At 45.6% G+C, this 13873-nt stretch overlaps 1 protein-coding gene across 2 annotated transcripts in view; it reads left to right on the forward strand.

Moving 5' to 3' along the window:
- Positions 1-12467, forward strand: part of ankrd27 (ankyrin repeat domain 27 (VPS9 domain)) — a 50539-nt gene extending 38072 nt beyond the window's left edge. For both annotated transcript variants that reach the window (XM_063197652.1, XM_063197654.1), the window contains exons 24-29: positions 650-769; positions 5849-6022; positions 7287-7377; positions 8573-8651; positions 9456-9519; positions 10178-12467. In XM_063197652.1, the coding sequence (XP_063053722.1) occupies positions 650-769; positions 5849-6022; positions 7287-7377; positions 8573-8651; positions 9456-9519; positions 10178-11191 (1542 nt within the window). In that variant the 3' untranslated portion in view covers positions 11192-12467. The remainder of the gene's footprint in view (positions 1-649; positions 770-5848; positions 6023-7286; positions 7378-8572; positions 8652-9455; positions 9520-10177) is intronic.
- Positions 12468-13873: the final 1406 nt, after the last annotated feature.

The following is a 13873-nucleotide window of genomic DNA, read 5'->3' on the forward strand; positions in this document are numbered from 1 at the left end:
GGCACGACGGGCTGTGTGGTGCGGGCAGGGCAGTCCTCCTCTGCCAACATGAACAGGATTCCGCTAACTAACTAACACCCCGGCCACGCTCACCCTCACACAGCTCAGTGTTGCTGTGTGGCATTAGCTCCCTCAGCCAATGATAATGATACCATTTATTTAAAGGCTCATAGTGTCTTGTTAAGGGATAACTTCAGTCAATTTCAACATGCAGTTGTAATGCTCACACTACCCTGGACTTGTCAGTACCTGAGGGTTTTTTTTTTTCTTCAGCCTTTTCCCAGGTCCTGGTCATTGTAATGGGGGCAACGTTTTGTTTACATTTCAAAAAAACATTTTTATTTATTCCCAAAAACATCCGAAAGGTTATACAACATCAGCAGACAACTAGCAAACAGCGTAAACAAACAATGTAAACGAACGCTGCCCCCATTATAATAGCTCATATCATGGAAAGGGCTGAGCCAATAAATGCAGCGTCACCAGGTACTGACAAGTCAAGCGTAGCGTGAGCAATACAACAGCATATTGAAATTGACTGAAGTGGTCCTTTAAGCTTAGCGGGTGCGACTTGTATTCAGGTGTGTCTCCAGATATTACGGTAATATTATCTTATTAGTATTGTATATGTTGTGTGATGTGGTTTTAGGTGACCATGTCTCTGCTGGAGTGTAACGCAAAGGTGAATAAGAAGGACCAGTATGGCAACACGCCCCTCATCACCGCCTGTCTGAAGGGACACCTGGACACCGCTACCGCCCTCCTCAAGGTAACGTACCTGTAGTGTACACATACCGCTACCGCCCTGCTCAAGGTAACGTACCTGTAGTGTACACACACACCGCTACCGCCCTGCTCAAGGTAACGTACCTGTAGTGTACACACACCGCTACCGCCCTGCTCAAGGTAACGTACCTGTAGTGTACACACACCGCTACCGCCCTCCTCAAGGTAACGTACCTGTAGTGTACACCGCTAACGCCCTCCTCAAGGTAACGTACCTGTAGTGTACACCGCTAACGCCCTGCTCAAGGTACCGTACCTGCAATACACACCGCTAACGCCCTCCTCAAGGTAACGTACCTGCAGTGTACACCGCTAACGCCCTCCTCAAGGTAACGTACCTGTAGTGTACACCGCTACCGCCCTGCTCAAGGTAACGTACCTGTAGTGTACACCGCTAACGCCCTGCTCAAGGTAACATACCTGCAGTGTACACACACCGCTACCGCCCTCCTCAAGGTACCATACATACACTGTACACCGCTAACGCCCTGCTCAAGGTAACATACTACACACCGCTAATGCCCTCCTAAAGGTAGCATACCTACACTGTACACCGCTACCGCCCTCCTCAAGGTAACATACCTGCAGAGTACACCTTGAACGCCCTGCTCAAGGTAACATACCTACAATACACACCGCTAACGCCCTGCTCAAGGTAACGCACCTATAGTGTACACCGCTAACGCCCTGCTGAAGGTAACATACGTACAATACACACCGCTAACGCCCTGCTCAAGGTAACATACCTACAATACACACCGCTAACGCCCTGCTCAAGGTAACATACCTACAATACACACCGCTAACGCCCTGCTCAAGGTAACATACCTGCAGAGTACACCTTGAACGCCCTGCTCAAGGTAACATACCTACAATACACACCGCTAACGCCCTGCTCAAGGTAACATACCTACAATACACACCGCTAACGCCCTGCTCAAGGTAACATACCTACAATACACACCGCTAACGCCCTGCTCAAGGTAACGCACCTATAGTGTACACCGCTAACGCCCTGCTCAAGGTAACATACCTACAATACACACCGCTAACGCCCTGCTCAAGGTAACATACCTACAATACACACCGCTAACGCCCTGCTCAAGGTAACATACCACCCTGCTCAAGGTAACATACGTACACTGTACACCGCTAACGCCCTACTCAAACTCCCATCAGACACTGCTACTGGAATGCTTAAGGTGAGATGCATGGGGTGCTTTCCATTCTCCTCACTCGCGTCCTCCCTTCTGCTTGTGGCCTCATGATGACGCTGCAAGTCGTCATTGAAGTGAGAAGTTTAATTCACTATCTCGCAAAAGCGCAATTCAAAGGTCATTTTCTCATTTATAATCGGGATGTTGAATGAGAAAAGTCACAAGCAGGGGTCAAAAGCAGAGGTCAAAGAATTTGGGGTAAGCATGTCATAATAGTGTCATGGCATAGTTATGCATGTGTCACAAACATTATGTCTATGTAATAAACATTTTATTAACTGTTGGCCTTAAAGCGATGGTTCGGAGTAGAATCACCCTAATGCCATTTGAACCGTGACACCCATCCACCTTTACACCCGAAGTGTTTTCTGCCGCAGACTTACATCAACAGAGTTGCCGTGTTATTCGATGTTTATTCCGGTTAGCTTGACTCAAGCGCATATGGATACTGGGCACCGTCTCCAAACTTTCCCCACAAAAATAACATGTCATTACACCAAACTTCTGCAGTAGCACAAATATGGTCTGTACTCACGAAACGAAGCATTTGGAAGTTTGGAAATAGTCCAGGAGTTTAGTATTATCAACACAAGCTGAATAGCTTCTCTGCTGCTAAAGCTGTGCCAACGTTACTTCCGTCATATGAGACAAGCCCGTAAAAGTCTTCAACAAACTTCCAGACGAGAGTGTTAAAAAAGTTTTCACTGAATTGTGATTAAGGCTTATATTTTCAAGGCAATACTTAAAAGATATTTCAAATCTTACCTACTATCAATTAGACAAGGATTTTCGTTATCAATACTGATGCTGAATTCACTTTTCATTGTGCATATTATGAGCTTCGTTGAGGACTCTTACATGCTTGTCTTAGATGACGGAAGTAACGTTGGCGCAGCTTTAGCAGCAGAGAAGCTATTCGGCTTGTGTTGATAATAATAAACTCCTGGACTATTTCCAAACTTCCAAATGCTTCGTTTCGTGAGTACAGACCATATTTGTGCTACTGCAGAAGTTTGGTGTCATGACATGTTATTTTTGTGGGGAAAGTTTGGAGACGGTGCCCAGTATCCATATGCGCTTGAGTCAAGCTAACCGGAATAAACATCGAATAACACGGCAACTCTGTTGATGTAAGTCTGCGGCAGAAAACACTTCGGGTGTAAAGGTGGATGGGTGTCACGGTTCAAATGGCATTAGGGTGATTCTACTCCGAACCATCGCTTTAAGTGACATGTCTTTGCCATAACAGAATGTCACTTAAAGGACCAGTTCAGTCAATTTCAACATGCAGTTGTAATGCTTACACTACCCGGGACTTGTCAGTACCTGAGGTTTGTTTTTTTTCTTCTTCAGCTTTTTCGAAGATCCTGGTCATTGTAATGGGGGCAGCGCTTTGTTTACATTTTAAAAAAACATTTTTATTTATTTCCAAAAACATCCAAAAGATATACAACATCAGCAGACAACAAACAAACAGCGTTACCTTTTGGGAAAATATTTGGAGTAGGCCTATGTTATTTTTAAAAAAAATGTAAACAAACGCTGCCCCCATTAGAATAGCTCATATCTCAGAAAGGGCTTAGCCAAAAAATGTGGCATCACCGGGTACTGACAAGTCAAGGGTAGCGTGAGCAACACAACAGCATATTGAAATTGACCAAACTGGTCCTTTAAGGCCAACAGTCATGAAATGCTTATGAAATGGACATTATGTTTATGACTTATCTATGACTGTCTCACGACACTATAATGACATGCTTATGACACCGGTATCAAGTGAAGTGTTACCCAATTTGGATAATGGACTGCACCCCATGGACACTGCTAGTTCTACTCAAGAGGAGAGGAATGGCTTTTACCATTGCAACTCTGAAAGCTGATCTGTATCATGTGTTCAAGAGGGATAAATAATACACTAGTGCCAAAGTGCTGTAGCTCAATTGGCATCAGAGGAGGAAAAACAGCATTACATTTGTCCAGGCTGTTCGCTAAATGAGTTGCTGCGATTAGAGAAGTCACCTGTTACACAGCAAGAGCGGGGTCTTGGTTTTTCTGTAATTACTTGAAATTAAACGTCTTAATTTTGTGTTTAGAGCGACCATATCCGCTTACTGAGCGGCAGCAGTGCATGTATTTATGTTTGCGGAATGTTCATTGAATGGCTTCTCTCGGAAACCCTGTTGGAACATCACAGACCCCTATATTTTTATACACCTGCCCATTCAGGCTTTTTTAATACACCTGGCTATTCAGGTTTTTTAATACACCTGGCTATTCAGGTTTTTTAATACACCTGGCTATTCAGGCTTTTTAATACACCTGGCTATTCAGGCTTTTTAATACACCTGGCTATTCAGGCTTTTTAATACACCTGGCTATTCGTTGGGGTAATTTCTTGGCCTGCAATGCAGACGTCCGGGCCTCAGGTCTGGCATGGGCTAGACGTGTGTCTTATAACAAGTCTCGGCTCTCTGGCATGGGCTAGACGTGTGTCTTATAACAAGTCTCGGCTCTTTGGTAAGAGTCTCGGGCGCCGACCTACTTCTGGTGCCACAGCTCACAGTTACTATAAGTACCGCTATTCATTTATTTATTCAACAAGGGACCTAATGCCCATAATCTAATCTACTTGTGCCAATTTCAGGGCGGAAACCTGTTTTGCACCGCACAGTACAGTACAGTAGGCGTACAGTACGTAATATTAAGGGGCAAACAACTGCTCTACAGTCTCCACATAACATTGAGCTTATAAAACACAAATGCAGATCCATTTTCCCAAGATCCTATACTGTGTGTAACAGATGCCACCTAGCAGAGTTTGGGGGTATAACGTCAGGAAGCCTCCTTCCCAAAGATCCAATCCAGATATGCTAGCGGTCTGCGCTAGGGTGACCAATGATCAATGCTTCCTGAAATACCGTCTTTTGAAATGCCTCTATGCTCTAGTACAGTGGTTCTCAACTGGAACAGTCTTGGGACCCACCATTTTCCACTCTCATTCGGTCGCGACCCAATTTTTTTAGCGTTCAAGTCAATTCAATGCAATTCTCAAAATGTAACCAAGACTCGAATGACTGGTTGCACGCTATCTATCTCGCATAAACATTCAGATTGTATCTATGACGACAGATGACACTGAGTTCACTAGCCTATCAAAATAAAAGTTTTAAATTGTTGCAACAAAAGTTGTTTTTACACCAAGGCTCCGCGACCCACTCATGACCCCTCCGCGACCCACTTTTGGGTCGCGACCCACCAGTTGAGAAACACTGCTCTAGTAGTTGTAGCTTTATTGCCCCCCATGGGGGAAATTTCTTCTAGAAATTCTATAAGAGTTCTAGAATCTATCTCTACTGATGGACCTGCAACCAAGCAGACCATTGATTAAGATGAGGAATCCGCACGTTTTGGGTCTGGAATAGCTAAATTGGGGAAACAATTTCAGGTGTGAGAAGAGAACTCTGTTGGTTTTGAATGTGCATTTGTGCATCTCTCCTAAGCTGATTGGTCCTGTTGTCAGGAGCTTTGTGGATGGCAGTACCAGGCTAGGCCGTATGTGCAGGTCTTGGCTACAGTAGTGCAATAAATGCATTCAAATGGCACAAGAATGCTTGTGTCAGTATCCATGTTTTTTTATTATTATTATTATTATTATTATTATTATTGATGATAGGACAGCTTGAGAGGTGAACAGGAAGTGAATGGGGAGAGAGATGGCGAATGGTCGGCAAAGGACCCGGGCCGTGTATCGAACCCTGGTCGGCCGCATGGAAGAGTGCCCTACCGGTTGGCCATGGCAGGGCCTCATGTATGCATTTTTACGGATTTCTGTTTTTATCCTCCAGAGCTCGGCGTCTGTCAACCTGGCGAATAACCATGGCAACACGGCGCTGCACGAGGCGGTGCGGGGGGGCCACGCTGGGCTGGTGGAGCTGCTCATGGGGGAGGGGGCACTCGTGCACATGAGGAACAAGCGGCAGAGGACACCCCTCGACTGCGCACAGGAGACCGGCGGAAAGGTATGAATGAATGAATGAATGGATGAATGTATTTAGTCTATTTGATGTAAAAACATTGTACAGCAACAATAACCACACATTGAAAGGGATAAATAGACAGGGATGTACACAAAAAAGTCCAAAGACTTATTTCCATTGTGGTACTTCAACACTGGGGGGGCGAGAGGTGCTGTACTACTACATACTGTCAATGGGGAGAGAAGGTCTTGAGTTGGTCTGGGGTACTGAAGGTTGTGGGTTCCAATCCCATAGCAGTAGGAAGTGATGCTAATGAGGAACAAGAGGCAGAGGACACCTCTCGACTGCACACAGGAGACCAGGGGAACGCTACTGCACTATGAGTGCGTTGCAATATGCGACCTTGCCTCCTCCACTTGCGCTTGTCTCCTCGTCCCGCCTCCTGGCCCCTCCTCCGTGGAGAAAACGATAAAGTTTCCCAGCTGTCAGCCTAGCCACAACAACTTTTGAGGGACTGTTTCTCATTCACCATCCCAATTGCAAATGAGAAGAAGGCTTTACAATTGAGCTTTTGTAAGATTGAAATATAATGCTGTTGTCAGTGATGTCATCATGACATATTACTTCCTGGTACGAGGCCACAAGCACAAGTGGAGGACACAAGGTCGCATATTGGAACGCACCACATGCCTTGTGCTCAGCAGACTTGCCTCTGAATAATGGAGGGCAGAAAGGGATTGGGTTAACCCATTGTGTCCTGGAGCGACATATACGCTGCATTAAGGTTCTTGAGATTTGAGCTGTTTTATTAAAAATGTGGGTATGTTAGAGCTGAATGAACACGTTCTTGTGCAAACTGATGGTCCTAGCTTAAAAAATGCAACTTATTTCACGTTTGTATGTGCTTCGGAGACTGAGATATTTAGGTTTTAATAGGGAGAGGGCACCTTTTCCCAAAAAAGGACTTGGGCTAAAATGGCTTAAGGAAGAAGAGGGTGCTTGAAGCACGGCTATCGCTCCGTCTCTACATGGATGGCTGTGCAACAAAGTTCGACTTCCAAGGCTACAAAGATGAAAGTGACAAAGTGTCAAAATAGAGGAGCAAGAAGGAAGGAAACTGGCAGCCAGTTCCATATTCCTTTACCCAGAATGCTGCACAATTTCTGCTGTGGTCATTTTGAAATAAGCAGATCTGGCAAATTGGAAAAGAAGAATCCTTTCCCAAAGCCACTGTTGATTTCGGGCCAATAAATGATGCAACAATGAATGCAATATTGTGACTTTCGTTTCTTGTGGTTGATTGCAGAATACGGAGATCGTGAAACTGCTGCAGAGGGCGCCGACCCCCGCCCTTGAGGCCGCCGTAGAGCCAGACAGGCTGCCCAAGGGAACTCTGGGTAAGCAGTGCATCGCACATGGATAAATAAGAAGCGTTGGCCTCATTATAAGGAAGTAGCTACAGTTCAGCCTCCTGATTCTCATCCTCGACCTGTGCTTGTAGCCTCGCGCTTTGCTGACCCCCTTTCTCCGTGGAGAAAACAATGACGTTTCCCCGCTGTCAGCCTGGCCACAACTATTGGGGGTACTTTTCTCCGTTGAACAACCCGATTGCAAATGAGAAATGACCTTTGGATTGCGCTATTGCAAGATACTGAATAAAACTTCTGCAGTCAGTGATTTTTTTGCAACGTCAACACGAGGGCCGCAAGCACAAAGGAGGATGGGGGTTAGGATAATGGGAAGATCTCGGCCCTACCGTGGTAGAGCACTCGTCTGCTTCGCGGCCGACCCGGGTTCGATACCCAGTCCGGGTCCTTTGCCAGCCCTTCCCATCTCTCAGCCCAACTCCTTTCTGTCTGTCCTTCACTGCCCTGTATCATAATAAAGGCTTGAAAAGTCCCAAAAAAATACTTAGGAAAAAAAAGGATAATGCGAAGAACTCATTTAGAGGATGGCTATAAGATCCTCCTCAGCATCAGGGTTGCCAGATGTGGCTGATTTCCAGCCCAAAAAATGCTGAAAACCCGCCTAGAAGCACAAATTCCCGCCCAATTCTATTGATTTCTATGGTAAAAATTGTGCGGGTTTTTCTGCTAAATGCCATTTTTAGCCGCACACAGCCATCCTAAGCAGCTCAATTGGGCGGGAAGCAGCCCAATCTGGCAACACTGCTCAGCATCACACTGATGGATAAGAGGGCTTTCTTCATTATTAATAATAATAATAATAATAATATTATGAAGTATCACACATGTAGACTAGAGGATGGTGAGAAAATCCTGAATAAACATAACAAATGGTTTTTCAAAGCTGTTGAAATTTCTAGAGTGGATGACGTTATATATTAATTTCTCGTTCAGCGAAATCTTGTTCATGTCTGACACCTTTTTAGTTGTGAGTGAGGTGTATCCCATTTTAATCTCTCAGCTATTTCGGATAATAACCCTCAACTGTGTTTATTTCATTTTTCCTGTAATGTATTAGACTAAAGCAGGAAGCAGTTGTAAACACAGACCAGTTTAGATTTGTACTTACTGATCAATTATTACAAACCCCCTTTACTTATTGTGTGTCTTTTCTCCTGTAACGCAGCGCAATCTCTAGTAGATCGACTGAAGCAGCAGGAGGATGTCAACAACAAGCGGCAAGACCTTGTCCAGTCATTCCAGAGGTACAGTAATGACATTCAGTAATGACACATGACATTTAGTAACTGGAAATGCACACACACACACACTCTGATATATTGCATCCAGTTGATTTACAGGTACACAAATGACATATTCCCTTGATACACCCATACATCATCATGATACATCTAGTCTATACACCACTACCAGAAATGCACAATAGTCTCAGTCTGATACACTAGTGCCATCATTTCTCACATGACTCAACAGTGCCCTCTGCTGTCCTTTTGCAGAACTATATTTCCATCAGACGATGACTCTGAGGAACTCTTCACGAGTGTAATTTCAATTAGCATATTCAGTCTTGTTGTATATTAGTAATCATAGCTGTGTAAAGCGATAGATGGCAGTGCTTTAAAGCGCATTAGCACCCCCTAGTGTTGTCTGAGAGCAAGACCCCTCCAGTGGTTGGTACAAAAACATCACAGTGGACCAGGAGTGCGTTTCTCAAAAGCGTCGTTGCTAATTTAAGTCAGCAACTTACTTGGTTGCAATGCGATTTCCCATTGGAAACCTACTAAGTTGCTAACTGGTTAGCAACGATGCTTTTGAGAAACGCAGTGCTGTTCAGGCCTCTTAGGAGTTGTATCAATTTGTACTTCATAGCTCATAAACTTTGATATTGTTTTGTTCATCATAGATGTTGATATTGCTGGTAGGCCTACTGTAGTTAGGGTCCATGTCAGCAGTGGGTGTGCTGTCCATTGGTGTGCTCGCACTGTAGGCTGTGATCATGGCCTTGAACATTATGGTGATGTCATGTGTGTTCAATGTTTATGCTACAGGACGCAACAGGCAGTGTTGCAAGACAAGACCAGATCCACCATCAACTCACCACTCCTCAATCAGGTGTGTCCTCCTCTCCATTCCACTTTTGATGTGGAGGAGGCAATAGTCAAGTCAGCTTTTATTGTCAGTTTCTTCATATGTACAGGTCATGCAAGGAAATAGAAATTAAGTTTTCTCTCTATACCATGAAGGACAAAGACATACACAGGACTGATAAGAAGAGCTCTTTTCCAAAACGCTATATCCGCCATTTTTTACTTTTTGGATTGTAATATTGGAATTGACTGTTAAGAAGTCCTATCATCTATATGTGAATTCTTGCCATTCAAATATTTTAAGAACATACTTTTTAAACCTCTATAAAATGCATTTTGCAATGAAATTCAATGGAATGCCCAATGCAAAAATGTCAATTTGCCAACATTATATAAAATGGATATATCTCATTTTGGAAAAGAGCTCTTCATGTTTACAGACTGACATCAAAGTGCAAGACAACACAATTAAGAGTGATGGTCCAGTACCAGTAGATACTCAATAGATCAGGGTTTCCCAAACTGGGGTGTAATTATCAAATTTGGCAAAAGGCAACCCAGTTTCAATGAGCAGAATAGTTACAGTACCTTTTTTGACCATTTCCTGCACAGTGTCCCTTTAATGCCTGCTTGAAAAGCACCTCATACATGTTGCACCAATGGGGCCCTGTGCTATTCTCTAGATGCCCGAGAGGAAGAAACTGCAGCGGGGTGAGACGGTGGAGACCAGCTCCCCCAAGGACACCGGTGGTGAGCGCGGCCGGTCCCCCGCCGCGCCCATCAGGAGCACTCTGACCCGCAGCCACACCGTCCACCAGGCGCTCTCCAAGGGCACCCGGCTCCCTCGCATCATCCCCAGGATGCCCCTCTCCAAGGCGGCCCGCTCCCCCAGCCCTGGCGACCCCCTCAGCACTTCTCCCCGCCGCGAACCTCCTCTCCGCACTTCTCCCCGCCGCGAACCTCCTCTCCTCTCCTCTCCCCAGCGCGAGCCTCTGCGCACCTCCTCTCCCCGCCGCGACCCTCTCCGCACCTCCTCTCCCCGCCGATTCAGCCCAAGCCGTCGCGGCGACAGACAAACGCCCAGCCCCAGTCCCCACGATCGACAAACGCCCAGTCCCCACGATCGACAGACGCCCAGCCCCCGCGGCCGACAAACCCCGAGCCCTCGTGCGCTCAGTCCCAGCCCGCGAGCGCTCAGTCCCAGCCCACGCACACTCAGCCCCAGTCCCAGCCCCGGCCCCCTCGACAGAATCAGCCCCTCTCCACGCGACCGACTGGGCTCTGGCTCCTCCCCCCGCGACCGTCTGAGCTCGAGCCCCCGCGATCGCCTGGGCTCCTCCTCCTCTCCCAGAGAACGGCTCACCCCTAGCCCCCGCGATCGACTGGGTTCCAGCCCCCACGATCGACTCAGCAGCCCGAGCCGCCGCGATCGACTGGGTTCCAGCCCTCGCAGTCGCCTGAGCTCCAGCCCTCGCGACTCGCGACTCAGTCTCAGCCCCCCTCCCCTCAGCGTCCACTCGGCCCCGGCGCCCGACGCTCTTCAGCCTGCCCAGGTCAACGGGGGCAGAGGCCGGGGCCGGGGCAGGAGCAGGAGCAAGAGCAAGAGTCTGGCTGATGACGAGGAGGAGGAAGAGGAGCTGAAGCCCAGGACCAATGGCACGGCGGAAATGGAGATGGAGGTGGGGTTCGTGGTCTAAGCGGAGATGGAGATGGAGGTGGAGATGGGGTTCGTGTCCAAGCGGAGATGGAGGTGGAGGTGGAGGTGGAGGTGGGGTTTGTAGTCTAAATTCCCCTCATGTTCTCAAAGTGAGAAGTCCTCACACTTAAAATCCTTTTGGTTGTCTTTTAATTAGTCTGAGGGTCTGATGAAGACTGTTGAAGTCGAATCGTAATCCAGCCATGAAATAATACAAGACAACTTTTAAGTGTGCGGACTTCACACTTTGAAAACTATGGTTGTCCTTCGTCCTGCACCTGTTCCTGGGATGTGCACAATCCTCTCCTTCAACTAATTCCCCTCATGCCTGACCTTAAGCTTAGGCTTAGACCGGTCTCGGGATCCCCGCACCTACTGTGTTGGGAGGCCCCCTGTCGGAAAGCGGAAAGGAGAGAGTGGGAGGGCAGGGTGTGTGTGTGTGTGTGTGTGTGTGTGTGTGTGTGTGTGTGTGTGTGTGTGTGTGTGTGTGTGTGTGTGTGTGTGTGTGTGTGTGTGTGTGTGTGTGTGTGTGTGTGTGTGTGTGTGTGTGTGTGTGTGTGTGTGTGTGTGTCACCTGACTTGGTCTGTGATCGTCGCTAAGATCTAACACGAGTAATCGCCTCACAGGAGAACCCGAGCGACTTTCAGCAATGACTAACTTTATTATGGCACATGAAATGAATACTAAGGGGCTGCATGGTACCGGACATGAGAGAGAGGAACAGAGAAGGACTCTATAAAGAACACGTTCATGCTCTTCTACACCCCCTGCACTTTTAAGTTCCCCCCTCCCTCCCTTCCTTCAGCATATCTTTGCATAACTCTGGGAGAAAAAGGGAAACATAGTTGGAAGAAACAATATTTTTTTTTTGTCCGATTATTTTTCATAATCGATTATTAGAAAAGTAGAAGATGTCAACTCTAGAGACAGTTTTTGAACTGGCATACTTGATTGAAGGTCTTATGGGCGTGTATATTTGCACATGCTTCTAATCGAAGTACGTTTCCTCATGGAGTGGGTTTTAATTCAAACTGAAATCCATATTTTTCATGCTAATGCTTTTGTACTGAAGCAACGTTTGGAGTGCATGCACATCCAATTAAACAAGTGCTGGATTAAACGTAATTATAAAAGGAAAGAAGATCTGCACACTGTTGCTGCCCCTGTCGTGCCGAAAAGCGAGTCCCTGCCAGAACACGACTGCCCTCATTGAAACCAATGGAAACCAATGACCAATTTTTCAGATATTTTTTACCCATTTTTGCAGACAAATCCGACACAATTTAAGATGGGAAGCCTATCAATAAAGCATCTACATTCCTTCTGGAAGTACTACAAAGAGCTGGTTACAATTTCAATATTATTTCCATAAAATAATCGAAGAATTGTCATAACAAATGTACGGTTTCATTCAAATAGCTCATATTAAGTGGAGGACGAGTAATGTTTCATAAGCATATGTTTAGTTCATTAATTATGTAATTCATTCTGCAAAAATTAGTATAAGCTTAATTTTCTCTCAAAAAATGTCATTGGTTTCAACGAGGGCACTCTTGTTCTGGCAGGGACTCGCTTTTCGGCACGACACCCCCGCTTTATTATACAGCAGGGGTGCGTTTCTAGACAACGTTGTCGCTAACTTAGCTAGCAACTTACTTGGTTGTAATGCAATTTCCCTTTAGAAACCTAGTAAGTCGCTAACTGGTTAACAACGATGCTTTTGAGAAACGGGGTTCCAGGTTTCGAGACCATGTGAGGTCGAAGCATTTTGTACAATAAGCAGCAACAGTTTGCAGATCCTCCTTCTTTCTTTAAAGGTGCACTGTGTAAGATTTTTTGTTGTTTATTTCCAGAATTCATGCTACCCATTCACTAATGTTACCTTTTTCATGAATACTTACCGGCACCATCAAATTCTAAGTATTCATTATGACTGGGAAAATGGCACTTTTCATACATGAAAAGGGGGATCTTTTCCATGGTCCGCCATTTTGACATTTTTAGCTGCAAAAATGACTGTACTTGAGCCATACTGGAAAATATTAGTTTATTACATAGTAAACTTTAATGAAACAATCAAATTTGGCAATAGGCAGCCCAGTTTCAATGAGCAGCATTATAGTTGCATACCTTTTTTGACCATTTCCTGCACAGTGCACCTTTAAATGCTTCTGTTTTTAACACGAAGAGTGGAGGTGAGGTTCCATCCTCATGAGATGTCCCGGTGATCCTGTTTGTGGGGTGCGTATTGCTATGCATCTAATGATGTCCTGAATGTAATGGTCCTCCTCATCCACTCCATGTGTTTATTTATTGCAGTCTACAAGTGTTGTTTTCCACAAGTCTGTTGCATTAGCTCATCATCCTGTCTGTAAGGACGTCTCCTGTAGCCAAATCTTTTGGCAGGGCAAATCACCATGGTAACAAAATTGATGACGGCATGCCAGTGTTGTCCTTTAATAACTATGGGTGTAACATGATGAAACTTGCCACCATTTCTCTTAAAAGCCATTTTAAAAGTACTACATGAAATGCTGTATTTAATGAAATGTTTTATTTTTGACTTGGATATCTCAGTATTACAAGCTTGGCTTGCATGCCATCTTACTCCGCCTTCCCATTGCTGTGTTTTCCCCTTTGTGTCTTCTCCATGTCTGTACGCAGGTCACTCACCTTCACCAT

Source organism: Engraulis encrasicolus, chromosome 4 (genome assembly GCF_034702125.1).
Source record: "Engraulis encrasicolus isolate BLACKSEA-1 chromosome 4, IST_EnEncr_1.0, whole genome shotgun sequence".
Taxonomy (NCBI): Eukaryota; Metazoa; Chordata; class Actinopteri; order Clupeiformes; family Engraulidae; genus Engraulis; species Engraulis encrasicolus.